This window comes from Myxocyprinus asiaticus, chromosome 23, assembly GCF_019703515.2.
Source record: "Myxocyprinus asiaticus isolate MX2 ecotype Aquarium Trade chromosome 23, UBuf_Myxa_2, whole genome shotgun sequence".
NCBI classification, from domain to species: domain Eukaryota; kingdom Metazoa; phylum Chordata; class Actinopteri; order Cypriniformes; family Catostomidae; genus Myxocyprinus; species Myxocyprinus asiaticus.
Window position 1 is genome coordinate 25,067,009 of NC_059366.1, and position 17,360 is coordinate 25,084,368.

At 35.8% G+C, this 17,360-nt stretch overlaps 1 protein-coding gene across 6 annotated transcripts in view; it reads left to right on the forward strand.

Moving 5' to 3' along the window:
• The first annotated feature begins 3,151 nt into the window (after window positions 1–3,151).
• col17a1b (collagen, type XVII, alpha 1b) overlaps window positions 3,152–17,360 on the forward strand; it is a 28,504-nt gene continuing 14,295 nt past the window's right edge. The window contains exons 1-27 of one of the 6 annotated variants that reach the window (XM_051650819.1): window positions 3,152–3,287; window positions 5,196–5,260; window positions 5,545–5,592; window positions 5,757–5,864; window positions 5,979–6,224; window positions 6,309–6,356; window positions 6,458–6,487; window positions 7,065–7,106; window positions 7,473–7,610; window positions 9,036–9,209; window positions 9,822–9,995; window positions 10,582–10,653; window positions 10,800–10,874; window positions 11,888–12,040; window positions 12,210–12,296; window positions 12,522–12,566; window positions 13,248–13,400; window positions 13,502–13,756; window positions 15,312–15,362; window positions 15,496–15,522; window positions 15,625–15,651; window positions 15,776–15,838; window positions 16,353–16,457; window positions 16,613–16,666; window positions 16,831–16,848; window positions 16,966–17,019; window positions 17,239–17,274. In XM_051650819.1, coding sequence (XP_051506779.1) covers window positions 5,206–5,260; window positions 5,545–5,592; window positions 5,757–5,864; window positions 5,979–6,224; window positions 6,309–6,356; window positions 6,458–6,487; window positions 7,065–7,106; window positions 7,473–7,610; window positions 9,036–9,209; window positions 9,822–9,995; window positions 10,582–10,653; window positions 10,800–10,874; window positions 11,888–12,040; window positions 12,210–12,296; window positions 12,522–12,566; window positions 13,248–13,400; window positions 13,502–13,756; window positions 15,312–15,362; window positions 15,496–15,522; window positions 15,625–15,651; window positions 15,776–15,838; window positions 16,353–16,457; window positions 16,613–16,666; window positions 16,831–16,848; window positions 16,966–17,019; window positions 17,239–17,274 — 2,338 coding nt within the window. In that variant the 5' untranslated portion in view covers window positions 3,152–3,287; window positions 5,196–5,205. Of the gene's footprint in view, window positions 3,288–5,195; window positions 5,286–5,525; window positions 5,593–5,756; window positions 5,865–5,978; window positions 6,225–6,308; window positions 6,357–6,457; window positions 6,488–7,058; window positions 7,107–7,472; window positions 7,611–9,035; window positions 9,210–9,821; window positions 9,996–10,581; window positions 10,654–10,799; window positions 10,875–11,887; window positions 12,041–12,209; window positions 12,297–12,521; window positions 12,567–13,247; window positions 13,401–13,501; window positions 13,757–15,311; window positions 15,363–15,495; window positions 15,523–15,624; window positions 15,652–15,775; window positions 15,839–16,352; window positions 16,458–16,612; window positions 16,667–16,830; window positions 16,849–16,965; window positions 17,020–17,238; window positions 17,275–17,360 lie in introns of those variants that run through there. The other 5 variants (XM_051650818.1, XM_051650822.1, XM_051650823.1 and 2 more) reach the window with 5 other exon arrangements.

The window sequence follows — 17,360 nt, forward strand, 5'->3', positions numbered from 1 at the left end:
TCGTGGTCGCGATTAGGGGTTCTCGCTCTAAGTAAGTTGTAAGCACGTGGTAAGTTGTGAGTGGATCGCGGAGAGTAGCATGAGTCTCCACATGCTGTGAGTCTCTGCAGTGTCATGCATAATATGCACGTGATAAGATGCGCGGATTGATGGTCTCAGAAGCGGAGGCAACTGAGACTCGTCCTCCACTACCCGGTTTGTGGTGAGTACCCATGCCACCATGAGGACCTACTAAGTAGTGGGAATTGGGCATTCCAAATTGGGAGAAAAGGGGATAAAATAAAACAAATAAAATTAGTTTTTTTTACAAAAGTCTTGAGAGTAATTCAATTGCCAATGATAAGGAACAACGTTCACATTTACAGCAAGAAATGAACTGGAAAAGGTAACAAACTCTTTTTCAGTTTCCTTTCACTCTGTAAATGAATTTACAAGTGAAACAGCTAATGTAATTTGAATTAATGAATGAATAAATGTGAATAAAATATTAGGGAACATTCAGTAATTAACACCATTTATTCCTGCTGAATAAAAGAGCTAAAACCAGCCTCAGCCTGTTAGCTGATCATAGCTGGACGAACAGGCTGGTCAGTTTGCTGGGTTTAGAGGGGCCATGGCATGGCACTTTTTATCTGGTCAGGCTGAGAGACTAGTTTAAATAAGTTAAGACCACCTTAAACCATCCTTAGACCAGCTAACCAGTTTAGGCTGGTTTTAGCTCTTTTTTTTTTTTTTTCAGAAGGAGGATAGTTAATGTTAATAAATTAACCTACAATGTTGTGTACACATATTTATTTGCAAATATATGGCCTTGCTGTATCACCCAATTGATGACTGGTGAACAATTGTAATCAATAGCCTATATCAATCATAAAACATGAATGCCCGTATAAAGAAGAGACACATGGTGGGTTTTGAACTAAATTGTCTTCATGTCTCATACAGTTTAAAGGAAAGAAGAGGTTTCCAGATGAGAAAATTCAGAGACGTAACTGTTGATACAGTTTAACTGAACCCATGTAAAAAGTCGTGAAGAAGATAGAGATGAATAAATCACGATGAATTACGACGAATATTTAAAGTCAGGTGATAACATAGAAGTTGTGGATGTAAAGACCCATAATGAAAAACACTGGCTTCGAAGTACTTTGGCTATAATTTCTATAATTTCAGACCGTGTATGTTTGTGGTTCAGTTCATTCATGTTTTTTTCTTCTTCAAAAATTCCATGACAGTTCTGCCTCTATTACTGGACATGTTTCTCTCTTGTTATGGCTTGTATCTGAGATTAAAACTAGCTGTGGATTTAAAATGCTTTCTCACAGTAGTTTTTCTAATGATATGTATGTTGTCTAATACACCAAAAAGAAAAAAGAAAGCTGCATTAGGGGTAGTGTCAAAGCTTGTATGAGTCATGTGCATTTTGTACCAGCAGGGTGTGGTCAGAGGGAAGAATGTATCAATAGAAAAAACGGCATATGAATCTCAAGAGAGACAGCGCCCTTTTGTTCCTTTGGGAAAGGCTTGTGCACACCTGGATGCCATTTAGAACATCTTTATTGTTTTATGATTCAACTGTATTTAGAGAGAGTGATTCATAATAAGTAATATAAATTACAGTAGAATGTATCATAGCATCAAATCAAATCAGTGTTTGTAAAAAAAAACACCCTTTGATTGTATAGGAGGATTGCCATAATATAAAGATGACATGCATGAATGCCTGTATTCAGAGCGATGGATTGTACTGTATGAATGGGGATTACTTAAGGTGTTACTGGTAATAAAGACTAAAAATATCCTAATCTGACCCCAGTTCATTCAAAAATTCTGTCTACAATCTTCCAATTTCCACACATTCAGTAAAAATAAATGTTATTTAGTCATGTTTCACAATCTCATTAAAGGCTTACGCTTGCTCTGAAAAAAACACTTAATTTTTTGAAGTTAATAAAAAGCCAGTATTTTCAACTAATAGTACAGAATAATCTGAGAGGTATATAAGGATGTAGAGCAGTTGTTCTCAGCTGGTTTTCCTTCTAAATCAGATTACAGTAACAAATCATTCAAGAGTAAACAATACTGTTTTTAAAACCAAACATGAAGTGTTTTAAAATAGAATTGCATAGGCTCAACAATATGCAAAATTATTAACATAAGCATAAATAGGAAAAATGTCAATTTTGTAAGTGTACAAAGGACAGCAGAAGTGTGATTTACCAGACTCACACATGGAACAAATACTGGGCCAAATTGAAATCTTGTAGTTTTAGCCATATTGTGTATTTTTCTCCACCCTTTTAAAAGTTGATCATATAAAACTGTGCATGAATTTATGGTCAGTTGCATTTTATTATTTGCATTTAACATTGTTTTTCCTCCTGTCTGTGACTATATCAGAATAGACATGCATCCCATTTTTGTGTCGCAACCCACCAGTTGAGAAATCCCAGTGTCTGTAGTGTGTTTTAATGAGAGACAGAGCATGACATAATTGAAACCTGCCAAAAGTTGGGGCTGGACCACAATCCTCATTACCTAATTTCTGAGAAAATCATTTACAGACTCTCTAATAGACTCTCAAAGGAAACAAGGACCAAAATAATTACAAAAACAGGTACATTTTCAGCTAAATTTCGCAAAGTTTGATTTGACATAAAACCATTGATATCAAGGTATAAATATTGTTTTCTCTTTCCCTTTTAAAGATGATCATTGCTATTCTAACTGTGCACATTTATATGGTTCAATTATATGGGTCTTAGTTGCCTAATTTCTGGGAAAATCATTTTACAGACTTACCCATAGACTTTCAAATGAAACAAGGACCAAAATGATTTATATTTTAGAAGAAAACAAAAACACAGCAAATTTTTTTCCTGTCATGTTTACACTGCTATGCCAACAGTGGTAGATTAATCCTAAATTTTGGGATTTTATGTGTGTTGCTTTTTCTAGGTGAAGTTACTGATGCACCGCTAACACATCTAGCCACACCTGTCTTCACCTGAACATGTCCTAAAGCTGTAGTCTGCAGGATCATAAAATTTAAAATTGTGATTCCCGAGGGTATTGTATTTTTCAAAAGTCTGTCTGCGTACCTGCCAATAGGGGAGTGGCTCAGTTTAAAATCCAATCCAGGAGTCCTGTGGAGGCTTGTCCGTCTAAGCAGAAAGAAAATATAAAGAGCACAGCTTGTCAGGTGTCGATATTCACGCTGTACAGGTGAAGCTCACAGGTAACTCTCAAGTGGACACAGTTAATTCTCAGAGTCTCCAGGATCAGAGGTAAAGCATTTTGGATGATTTCACACTCACAAAATATTTTTCTCTTCTTTTTTCAATCCCATAAGAGAGAGAAGATAAACGAATTGCAGATGCTCTGTTTCAGTTAGACCATGTAATGCATCTCAAGAAGTTATTCCTTCTTATTTATAGGTGTCATTCACCTGTTGCTCTCCTGAAATATTTGTTTAAAATCTGATATGAAATTCTTTGCAGGGTTGCACCTGACTTTGAATTAGTGTTGATAATATTATGTTTCCTTACAATGTCAGATTTTGAGATAACATGCATGCATGGGTCCCTTTCATTAATTAGAAGATTTTATTGTAATATATAAAGAAATTGGACTAAAACTAGGGTGTCACTCACACAAATTGAGTCCAGGGCTGAAAAGGATTTGGCATGGACAGTCACCAATAAAGGCACTGTTTGTGTATGGGATGCCATCCATTGAGTTGAGCTTTTTTATTTAATGTGGTTTGAGGGAAAACAGTAGCTGACCTTGCATTTGAAATTCGAAGATGAGATGAAGAGGAGGGTGTGATAGCAGTGATGAATTGCTTCACTCTTTCCAGTGTAAATATGAGACTCTACAGTATACTTATCCAGTCTTTTGTTGGAGCGAATAATTGCCCCTTTGGCATTATTTTTCATAAGTGTTATATGTGCATCAATTATGATTCGATTTTGGATATGATCTGGAATAGTCTTCCGTTCTATGACATGCTTGCCTTGAAATATGAGTCTGTCAGTGCAGAGAAAAATCCTTTTGTTTATCAGTGTGCACAGACGGTTTACATTTCTTGTTAAAACCTGTTACTGTGAGGGACATGCAGACATACAGTAAAACACTTATCCATATACTCTCCAGATTCTGGTGAATTATCATCATGTAAACACAAATGATCCTTTCACACAGGAATATGTAATGAAATGTCATTTATTTCATAAGTTAATACTTAAGGTAGTGTGTACAGCAGCTATTACGTAGCTAATACTTTTACAGTATTACAATAGCTAATAACCTCTTCTCAATGCAGTACTGTGCCAAAATTCAACTGTAACACACACAAACATTTTAAAAGCTTTAGTAATATGGTACATGAGTCAGAATTTTGAATTTTTTTTCATGAGCTTAAAAACCTTTTGATTTAAAGAAGTATGCTTAAATGCTTGAAAGTTGTTTTTGGTGACATTTTAATTTCTTTACAAAACAAAATGTTAATTTATTAAATATATATATATATATATATATTTTTTTAAATGGATGAGTTGGATTGGAAAGTGAAGGAAAAGCAGCTACAAAGTGCCTAGCATAAATTGGGACGGCTTCAAAACTGTTTTAAAACCATCCCAGTTAGATACTGCATGAAGTTGGTAAAGAAAACGAAAGTGCGCAGATTTAAAATCAAGACCATTTAAGATTGGCTACTTTAAAGATGTTAAAACATAGGATAGTAAAATTTTTGTTCAAAACTCCTATTTATGCATTTCAGGTTTATGATGACATCGTTTTGCTATTATTATATAGGGTGGAAATAGTAATAATAGGTAAAGAATGCACTGAAAAAAAGTGGTAACCTGCAATTGTTACAGTACATCAAGGATCTATTTCTATTTGAGCTAACCCATAACAATAGTTTTTGTTGGTGTAGCCTAATTTGTCAGGTGAATTTAGCAAGATTAACATTTTTAAATGGAATATAACTAGTTAATTTAGATGTTACCACAAAAATCACCTTTTGTTGAAGTTATGTCAAAACAATTTTTAAAGTGTGAATATGTATGGGTAGATCTATAGCTAGACTTATACTACTTCGCGTCACATCTATTTTGATGATTTAAATTGGTTTGACTGCAATTGTTTGTAAAACAACAACAATAAACTGATTTCATTTTCTCTTTCATTAGTTAATATGGAATGGATGACCTAAGAGGGCACAGAAACTATTCAGGAGGAAGTGCAGGAGACAGAGGTGAGGATGATGGCTGTTTGATCAGGTCATTCACTTTTATTCTTGCACTAAGTTTGAATTTTTTTTTATTTTTTTATTGTTGTGTAAATTTGAACCAATATCTTTTGAAAAGATCTTTGTTTTGTGAAGACTGCACCATCTAGTTGTTATGTCATATGTCAATGCCTTATTACGGGACTGTAGTGAGTTAGTTTTGTTCTGTGCTAGTTTTTCCTGCTTTATGCTTTTTTTTATCTAACAAGAACTGTACATGTTCTTAAGAAAGGCATGTAATTTTAAAACAGACTTCACTGAAACAACAATCTCCACAAGACTTACATCTTTGCCTCCACGTAAGTTATCTCTTTTACTTCCCCCATGTTTATTCAGATATTGAAATCATAAGTTACTCTTTTGTGGGTGTACATCATAGGAAAATTCTTCATCATACTGTGGATGTAGCTCAAGAAGGTCTTTAATTAAGTATGTGAATTTTTACAATGTTTTTATCCCCCAGGAGGCATCATTGCTTCTTCCAACAAGGGAATGTCAAGTAATGCAGGGCCCACTAGCCTGGAGAAGAACATTTTAACTCAAATCAACGACAGTTCTCACATCTCATCCTGTACGCCTATAAAACACTCATTTTAAATACACAGGGAAAGAAACCAAAGAAATATTTATGATATTTTTTTTTAATTTGCCAAGGGCTAAAATTGTCCCTGTCTCTGTGTCTCAGCCTCTGTGGGTGTGAGCGCAGATGGGTTAGGCTCTGGATCAAGGGAATTTCTGGCAAAGGAGTTGTCTGTGAGTGAGGGCAGGAAGGCAGATGGTGCCTCTGCAGTTTTTGAGAGTTCCTTTGGAATCGACTCAGGTTCCAGGGTGAGATCCAGCTCTGAGAGCATGAGAAGAACACAAGAGTCCTGCAGCTCCCCTTTGTTTCTGGAGAGGAAAAACATGACCACTCAATCAAGACGTTATGATGGTTAGTCAAATTTGAGGAACTTTATATGCAAATAAACCAATCTGAAATCTGTTTTTTAAATCTGTAATCTGTTTTTTCCTTTAGGGAGTTCAAGTGACAACTCATCCCCAGAGATGACAAGAAAAGACTATGGTGAAACCCTCAGACATATAAAAATGATTAACATGATTTTAATATTAGAGAGAGGATTGTGATCAGTAGTTGTTTATGTTTCATTGGTCTCCGTTTTATAGGTTCAACTAGAGGAAGAAGTCAGAGCAGGGGTGAGATTATTATTCAAACAAGACGATGACTTTTAACTAACTTTCCATTACTAATATTTGTATGATAATTATTAGCAATAATATTCATAATGCTTAAGATAAAAAGGCCTTAAAAGGATAGTTTACCCAAAAATGAAAATCATCTCATCATTTACTCACCTTTATGTTGTTCCAAAGCAGTATGACTTCCTTTCTTCCATGATACACAAAAGGAGAAATTTTGAAGAAAGTTGATGCAGCTCTCTTTTTTTCATACAACGAAAGTGAATGTTGACTGAGACTGTCAGTTCCTAACAGTCTGCCTAATATCTCATTTTGTGTTCCATGGAAGAAAGTAAGTCATATGGGTTTGGAACAACATGAGGGTGATTAAATGATGACCGAATTTTAATTTTTAGGTGAACTATCCCTTTTTTTAATTTTTTTAATTTTTTATTTTATTTTTGTACTACATTCACAAACCACATATAATTTATTTCTAAATTAATTTAGGCCAATTTCTCCTGTTATCAGTAATATAGTTTCAAACCACGTTTCAAATTCAAACTGTTTTCTCTCTCTCTCTCTTAAGAGACAGAAATCAGGACCAGACTGCAGAGTGCATCTCCCTCCACTAGATGTAGGTTGTTTTCTCTCTTCAGGTTTCTTAAGAAATCAATTATTGTTATACAGATCCATGTGTTACTAGCATAAAAATGCAATAATAAAAAATACAAAAATCTGTATTGATACTGAATAATTATTGAAAGAAATGTTTGAACTTAAAATACTCATTTTGTAACTTGGGGAAACTAGTTTAACTAACAAATCTATAGAACATTATTTTCAGAGGCTCAATGTTTTTAATAATATTGGAGTTCAGAGGCCAGTTCAGTCATTATTTTATGGTTTTGTTCAAGAGCAGCCATTAATAGTTTGAGAGAGTGCAAAGTAAGAGACACATTTAGATGGCAGGTTTGTGATTAATACAATGCTGTTGCTATAGGGACAGAGTTGGATGATGTGAAGAAGCTGTTGAAGAGATCACGCTCTGCCAGCATCAGCCCCACACGATCTCCCTCTTCTTCCCCCCTGCCTGTACCCCGCAGGGCCACAGTAGAGGCCAAGATCTCCACCAAGCCAGGTAACAAAGGCTGGATAGGAGAGTTTAGGTTGATAACAGATCATGCTTGACTGGTAAAGGTTTGATGAAGTACAGCATCGTCTTTTATATAAAACACCATATTTGTTTTTACATACAAAAACACAAATTCCTCAGTACATTTGCGTACATAACTTGCGTTCCACACCTATTTCAAAGTATTAAGACCTTCCCATTGGAAAGAAAAACATAAATGAGATCTCTTTAACATCACTGGTGCCTCTTTGACCCAGACAGCAATGAGATTAAAGAAATAGTTCACCCAAAAATGTAAATTCTTCCATCATTTACTCACCCTCATTCCACCAAAGATGTGTATGACTTTCTTTCTTCTGCTGAATACAAACGAAGATTTTTAGAAGAATCTCAGCTCTGTTGGTCCATTCAATGCAAGTGAATGGGTACCACATTTCTTAAGTTTTATGTCTTCAGAAGCAATATGATAGGTGTGGGTGAGAAACAGATCAACATTTAAGTCCTTTTTTCTTTTCTTTTTATTACTTTTTTTAATTCTTCTCCCTGCCCAAGAGGTGGCGATATGAACGAAGAATGCGAAATGCTAAAAATAAGAAGGAAGGGCTCTCTTAGGAGAGAAGAGCCCTTAGGAGGCCTGTTTGAAAGTTGAGATTTATAGTAAAAAACCTATCATATTTCTTCTGAGGACATGGATTTAACCACTGGAGTTGTATGGATTGCTTTTATGCTGCCTTTATTTGCTTTTTGGGGCTTCAAATTTTGGACTTTGTTAATTTGCATTGTGAGGACCTACAGAGCTGAGATATTCTTCTAAAAATCTTTGTTTGTGTTCAGCAGAGGAAAGAAAGTCATACACATCTTTAACTTCTCAGATTTTTCTAATGACTCAAACTGTGCTCAGATTTGCCAAGATACCAATGTCTGCAATTAAAAGTCTGGAAGTTGAAGATGAATTCTAACAATTATCATTTAATTCATCCAAGATCAAAGCATCTGAGCTATACTATCCACATCAATTTTATCACTCTACACTCATATTACTTATGTCTGTCTCCATATTTTTATGTTTCTCTATTAAAAGTTTACCCAAAAAAGTGTTATTTACTCGCCCTCATGTTGTTACCAATATGTATGACTAACTTTTTTCCATGGAGCACAAAAGGTCATGTTAGGCAGAATGATCCTTCACTTTCACTGTAAATGTAAAAAAAAATATATCATAATAATAATGCAAAGAAAGTAAATTGTGACTGATCTCCTGTTGGGTTCCATGGAAGAACAAAAGTAACATGGGTTTGGAACGACAAGAGGGTAAGTAAATGATGACAGAATTTTCATTTTTGGGTAAACTTTCCCTTTTTGTCTCGTGAATCATGAAAAAGCAACAAATGAATAATAACACTTCCCTCTGGGTTCCTTTTATTTTCTCAGTCGAGCAATATGACACCACTATTCTTGACACCCATCTGGGCTCATACACATGGAAGAGCTCTACTCTGCCCTCTTCAGTGTCCACTGGTACTGCTTACGGTCTGCACAGCAACACAAACAACATGTCAACAGGAACTTCTGTTGTCAACAGCACATCACCATCCTCCTTATCAGGTCTGTGGGGCTTTGACAAAGGCACTTCTTTTAAACACTTCTTTTACGTTGACCTAATAATAAAGAGATTTGATCGAAAAATAAATTAATTTGTTGAGGCAAACTTTTAACATGCACATTCACTTACATAAATATTTAAACCTGAAGTGTGTCATTTCTGCATCTCACTAAACTGAATTGCAAAATTAATAATTTCAAACAGGTTTCCCAAATACTCCCTCCCATCTGCCATCGGATGAACAGATATTAAAAGTTTACCCAGAAAAGTGTTATTTACTCACCCTCATGTTGTTACCAATATGTATGGCTAACTTTCTTCCATGGAGCACAAAAGGTCATGTTAGGCAGAATGATCCTTCACTTTCATTGTTAATTTTTTTTAAAATAATAATAATGCAAAGAAAGTAAATTGTGACTGAGGCATTATGCCTAACATCTCCTGTTGGGTTCCATGGAAGAACAAAAGTAACATGGGTTTGGAACAACAAGAGGGTAAGTAAATGATGACAGAATTTTCATTTTTGGGTAAACTTTCCCTTTATGTCTCGTGAGTCATGAAAAAGCAACAAATGAATAATAACACTTCCCTCTGGGTTCCTTTTATTTTCTCAGTCGAGCAATATGACACCACTATTCTTGACACCCAGCTGGGCTCATCCGCATGGAAGAGCTCCACTCTGCCCTCTTCAGTGTCCACTGGTACTGCTTACGGTCTGCACAGCAACACAAACAACATGTCAACAGGAACTTCTGTTGTCAACAGCACATCACCATCCTCCTTATCAGGTCTGTGGGGCTTTGACAAAGGCACTTCTTTTAAACACTTCTTTTACGTTGACCTAATAATAAAGAGATTTGAGTGAAAAATAAATGAATTTGTTGGGGCAAGCTTTTAACATGCACATTCACTTACATAAATATTTAAACCTGAAGTGTGTCATTTCTGCATCTCACTAAACTGAATTGCAAAATTAATAATTTCAAACAGGTTTCCCAAATACTCCCTCCCATCTGCCATCGGATGAACAGATAGTACCACCTCAAACTCATGACCAATGTTGCTACTCAACAAACAGAGCAATGTTTAGAAAGAGCCACAGTGTTTACACTTTTCAGGGGAATCAACTTACAAATGGCTTACTTGTCTCTGCATATTAAGCGAGGATAGGAGGAGTATTTTAACATCGAAAAAATAACACATTTCAGCTTTTTCATTTTATTACCAGCAACACAACTGATAAATATAGTGTGGCAATATTCTACATACCATAACTGTAAAGTAATACCACATTCAGTAAATCAATCACTATAATTAAGACCACAGTCCTCTTACAGACACTAATTGATATCATCTTTTTTTCTTGGCTTACAGTGTATGGCTTCCATAACAATTTATCTCCTGTTAGTGGAGTTTTAACTTCCAGTGGAGTTCACACACTCTCAGGTATGCCTCTGAAGCATATTATATAGTTTCATTGTAATGTAATGACATTGATCTTGTCAAGGTAAAGCCATACAGTATCTATTAAGCATGAGCTACTGCACAGACATAGGCCAGTATTTTTTTCTGTTTATGTGTGTATTCTTCAGGATACGGAGTGAAGAAAAATTATTCATCAAGTCCAAGCAGCACTTTTGCTGTTAGTACAGGCGTATCCACTTCAGGTGCTTATATTATGTTCACTCTGTACCAGCCATTAAAGGGATTGATCCCAAAAATGAAAATTCTCTCATCATTTACACACTTTCTTGCCATCCCAGATGTGTATGACTTTCTTTCTTCCGCAGAACACAAATGAAAAATTTTAGAAGAACATCTCAGCTCTGTAGGTCCATACAATGCAAGTAAATGGTGATCAGACCTATGAAGGCAGCATCAAATTAAATCCATATCTTCAGAAGCTATATGATAGGTGTGGGTGAGAAACAGATCAATATTTCAGTCCTTTTTTACTATAAATCTCCACCTTTGACCAGCAAAGACCAGTAGGTGGCAATATGCACTAACAATGCCAATTGGCAAAAAACAAAAGAAGAAGGTGAAAGTGGAGATTTATAGTAAAAAAAAAGGACTTAAATATTGATCTGTTTCTCACCCACACCTATTATATCACTTCTGAAGATATAGATTTAACCACTGGAGTCATATAGATTACTTTTATGCGCTTTTTGGAGCTTCAAAGTACTGGCCATCATTCACTTGCATTTAATGGACCAAAAGAGCTGAGATATTCTTTTATCTTCTTAAGAAAGTCATACACATCTGGGATGGCCTGAGGGTGAATAAATGATGAGAGAATTTTCATTTGAAAAATTTAAATTTTGCCATCATGTACTCACCCTCATATCGTTCAAAACCCTCTGTGGAACACAAAAGGAAAATTATGGAGACTGTTATCCCCAGTCACCATTCACTTTCATTGCATCTTTTTTTCAAAACAATGAAAGTGAATGGTGACTGAGGCTGTCATTGTGGCTAAGATCTCCTTTTGTGTTCAAGGAACAAAAAAACAGTCATATGGGTTAGGAATAACATGAGGGTGCATTGCGTTATTGACAGAATTTCCATTTTTGGGTGAACTATACCTCTAAGGCTTACAATTTTTGTTCTCCAAAGAGGTGTTGCCAGTGACAGTCATTGCTGCACAATAAATGGGAACTCTTTGTGTCCTATTAAGGAACTGGTACAAGGCTCCATAATGAGAATGTAGCAAAGAGATACCTGATGCTGGAGAAAGAGAACATTCCTGTGAAGAGAGAGACTGAAGAACTCATTCTGACCAAAGACAGTGGCAAACAATTTACCAACAGCGCCCCCAATGGGACAGCTGGTAAACATACTGGACGACTGAATTAAGATGTTGCATGTGATTTTGATGTTGCAAGGATATTATTTTAGTGATTGAATTACAGTGATTTTAAATATCACATAATGTGTTCTGACCTACAACATACAACACTATACTGATTAACTGAGTACCAAACTATTTTGTTTTAAAGGGTCATACTCAGATGCGTCAGTGAAGAAAGAAACTGCAGTAAGCTACTCTGAAAGAGTCCCTGTCAAGTCCACCTCTGGCACACAATGTATGCACAATTATACTAGTAATATGTTAAAATAAAAAAATATACATAAAAGTATTCTGTTAGATGTGTTGTTTTAATTTAGTACTAAATTAAGCTTTGAAAAAAGCTTTATAAATTACAGTTTTCATCTTGATGTATTTTTAACTTAATCAAAGTCACTGTTTGGCTCAAAGAAATCTTGGAAATATGTGTTGACATCACAAAAATCTTTTTGCCTCTCCAAAGATGGGTCTACATCAGTGTCAACAAAAGATAAAGCTACATATGCAGGTAAACCATTACTATAGTTGTTAAAGTAACCTTTAAAGCCCAAAAGGTTGTGAAATAAAGGAACAGTTCACCAAAACTATTCCCTCGCATGCATATGACTGTTCCACATGTGGAACACAAAAGGAGATGTTTTATTGAAAATAGCCCATCGTCATTTCAATTCAGTGGCAGTGGATAGTTCCTCACTTTAAAGCTTTAAAGGACTAAAAGTATCATGAGTGTAATCTGTGTGAATTGTGCATCATGTTCAAAATCGTCTGGCATACAATATGTTTAGCACTAAAAACAATGCAAGTTCTCGCATGAACACACATGCCACTGTGAAGGAGCTTCTCTCATAGCGTTCATGCATGCATGTGCAACAAAGTCATCACTGAAAAATTGATATTTTTTGTTGTTTCTCACTAAATCGTATGCCTTGCGACCTATTTCGTAAGACTTGCATGTAATACTTTTATGATACATTTGGGTCCTTTTTTAAGCTTTAACGTGAGGCACTATCAACTGCTATTGAATTAAAAAGATGGAGGGCTGTCTTCATCAAAACATCTCCTTTTGTGTTCCACATACGTCAGAAAGTCATTCAGGTTTGGAATAATATGAGGGTGAGTAATGAAGTCTTTAAAATCTATATAAAACTCTGAATCTCACCTGTCTCATGCTGTTTGTGTGTCCTGTCAGAGATTAATAAGGTGAAGGATGATGATGACTGTAAGTGTGGAGGGGGTTTTTGGGGCTGTGGGCCTCAGTGCTGTTCCTGGTGGAAGTGGCTGCTGGGGTTTTTGCTCAGCCTCCTGTTGCTCCTTGGCCTTCTTTTTGGACTCATTGCTCTATGTATGTCTTTTCATTCCCATGAAAGTCATGATACACTCACTGACTAATGCTATTGAGGCAAAATAATTAGTTATAATATGTTATACCTCTTTTCTTTGAAGCTGAAGAGGTCAAGAAACTAAAGGCTCGTGTAGGCACTCTCGAGGGAATGTCTTCCTCCATGTCTGCCCACACAAGTCGCCTGTATGCTTCTGTGGATGACATTAACAAATATAATAGTGGTGCAAGTAAACTGGCATATGAAAATTCACTGGGGAATGAAAATTTGGGGTCTGCAGTCTATTCAGATAATTCAGCACTACAGAGAAATGTACAGCAAATCCTGAGAGCAGAGCTGCAGTCTGAAGCCATGAAAGGTACAAGTGAAAACAGTTCTGCTTGCACATACACACACATAAACATGCACATCTTATAAAGTCTCACAATAATAAGCGATTTGTCATTTCATCAGATACAAAATATGAAAACAAAGGGCATCTGAAAACAAATGATGCAAGACCTTTTCTCTGAACTCACTTACCTTTTTTTTTAGCCTTCATCTGCATTGCATTGATTTTTAAGCAACTGGTGTCAAGGTGATTTTTAGTGAATGTATAAAGTCAGTTTCCCTCAAATTCACACAAGTGGGGGGCCTGGGTAGCTCAACGAGTATTGACGCTGACTACCACCCCTGGAGTCACGACTTCAAATCCAGGGTGTGCTGAGTGACTCCAGCCAGGTAAGCAACCAAATTGGCCCGGTTGCTAGGGAGGGTAGAGTCACAAAGGGTAACCTCCTTGTGGTTGCAATTAGTGGTTCTCGCTCTCAATGGGGCACATGGTAAGTTGTGCGTGGATCGCAGAGAGTAGCATGAGCCTCCACATGCTGTGAGTCTCCGCGGTGTCATGCACAATGAGCCACGTGATAAGATGCACGGATTAACAGTCTCAGAAGTGGAGGCAACTCAGACTTGTCCTCTGCCACCTTTAATGAGGTGAGTAACCGCGCCACCATGAGGACCTACTAAGTAGTGGGAATTGGGCATTCCAAATTGGGAGAAAAGGGGATAAAAAATAAATAAATAAATAGATAAAGTGTCCCTGCAGAGGAAACACAGTTGTTGTTCATCATGTTAACTATGGACATGTTCCACAAGGTCTGACAAGTAAAAAGTGTCCAAATGTTTCAATAATAAAAAAAGAAAGTTAGGGATGGTTTGCAAAAATAAAAAAAAAGTGTATTTGTGGATATTTTTTATAAAGTGCATTTGGTTTGATATTATGTTTTCTAATGTAAAGACATTCATACAGTATATTTTGGCTAAGTTTGGCTTGAGTGTCCTAATACTTTTTGGGGCCATTGCCAGTAATGTAAATAAATGGTGTGACTATTTGTACTCCAATAGTTTGGTGGAAAAAATGAAATTCTTTTAAAACTACTTATAATAATAAATAAAAATTAATATAAAAGTTGATTGCAGTGATTTGGTCACGGTGAAGTTCGGGGTGTTGAGAGAAATGTTTGTTCTGGGTAAAATTAACCATGGTTTTGTCAAAGTTTTAATGCAATTAACCATGGTGTTACTACAGTAATATGGTGTTAATAGGTATAATTTTGTGGTTACTATGACTTTACTACAAAATATCATGGTGATACTATGTTACTGTAGTAAAACCATAGTTATTTTTTGTAGGGAAAGGTTAGGGTTAGGTTTAGGGGTAGGAGTTGGTGTAGGGTGTCTGTAGGACTTTAAATAAACACAACAAACACACTGCAGTGATGCCCCTATACTGTATGTTAGTGTTTAATTAGGGGTGTAAATATTATCTGCCAATATTTGCATTTAGCGCAAAGAAGATGCTTTTGGTTGATATCTACACTTAGTGCAAATAGCCTCTGCCATAAATAAAGTACTATTTTTTGTGTATTTAGCCTTCCTAGCTCCTTCAATCAAAGGTGAAAGAGGATTGCCAGGACCTAAAGGTACGAGCAGATATTTAGTACTTGTTGAATATATAGAAAGCTTCATTTACACCTTCTACAGAAAATTAGAAAACAGCAGCCTATTTTACCATCACTACCACTATTATACATGTACTCTTTTCACCACTTTCAGGTGACGCTGGATCTCCAGGGCCCAAGGGTTTGTAAAATTTTAGAACTGTCTAGCTGTAAATTAAATGAACGGTCAGATTGCTTACAGTCATACACATGGAAGCTTAAATTATTTTAACATGTTTTTTAGGAGACAATGGTTTTCCAGGATTGCAGGGTAAGAAAAAGGCTTGGTTGATTTATACAACTAAAGTCTTAATAGTTACTCAACTATTACCCAACTTACTATTACCTCAATAGTTAAATAGTCACATTTCATTGTTTTTGATGTGTAACTCTAGGCCCACCAGGAATGCCAGGACATCCAGGAAGAGAAGGATCAAAAGGAGAAAAAGGAAGTGCAGGTGCTTAACACATTCACAATCATCTATTCTGTGTTTCCACATTAGACACTTTTACATTCAAAATGTACACCTAGTTATTACTTGAGAAGTTTAGAAAGCCACAGTCCATAATTGCTGCAAAAGGTTTTTGGGGCTATTCACATTGGATGTATTTTTGTGTGTATCTGTGCTGTCTTTGACCATTGCGACATATCTCGCTGCATTTTGTTGCAATTTGCATTTTGTTCCATTCATTGCTTTGTGTCTTACTTTTTTTAATGCAAGAACCTTTCTGTGTGAATGGCCTCTTAATACTAGTGCAATAATAAATAACAAGTTGAGTGGTTTCCAAATACAAAAAAATGCCTACGTCTACAGTACATACACATCACAATGGCATCTATTCTACAAGTTGGGAATGCAATACAACATTGTTGATCGTGTTGATTTGACATGTTTAAAAAAAAAAAAAGAAAGAAAAAAGATGAATAAAGACTTTTAAAGCTCATCCAGGCTTTATTACTGTATTTTACAGGTGAACATGGTGCAGAAGGACCACCAGGGTTCAGGGGGAGAGATGGACCAACTGGGCCCCGTGGAGAGCCAGGGCCCCCAGGAGCTGGAGAGAAGGGTGAAAGGGGTAGGATCCTGATTTATTTGAGAATTTGGCTTTTGAACCATGTAATAATTATTGATCTAATCTAAATGATAAAATATGTAAATTTTACAACAATCTTGTGATCTAACCTGTTGTTTGTGAAGATATTTACAAAGTATGTCTTTTATCTTCTCTAGGTATCCCTGGTTTTCCTGGTCCTCCTGGTCCGGTTGGTCCACCTGGGCTTAAAGGTTAATTCTTGATATATTTAGTAGTCTGTATAGAATGCGAGACATAGGAATCTTTGTGCAAAATAAATGCATTGCAATAAAAATGGCATGAAAGTATATGCATAAACATGTGTAAATGTTTAAGTGTTTAATCTTTGTTCTTGTTTTGACTGTTTGTTCAACAGGTGCTAGTGGTTTACATGGTAATCAACCATTTTACAAAAATATTTTTAGTGACATCTGATACAATAATTGTTTAGTGACATCAAATTATATGATTGTAAATGTACAAACTATAGCCAGTTTCCTCCTTTGTTCAGGTGAACAAGGCCCTCAGGGCTTCAGAGGTGAATCTGGCCCCGCTGGACTTAAAGGTTTGTTGCTGCGGATCAATTAAAATGATTTTGATTCAACAGAGCTCATTCTGATGTACTACTATTTAAATCCAACACGTTTTTCATTCATGCCGCATTTTCTCCAACACATTTTACAATATATATATAAAATACATTTATATATATATATATATATATATATATATATATATATATATATGTTTTTGTTTTTTTTTGTTTTTTGTTTTTTCTTGGCAGGTGATAGAGGACTTCCTGGCCCACCTGGAATTAAAGGTCTGTAACCAACTATGTGTCAGCCTGATATGTGTTATGCAGATTAATTTGTTATCATGTGTTATACATACAGTATACCAGACCAT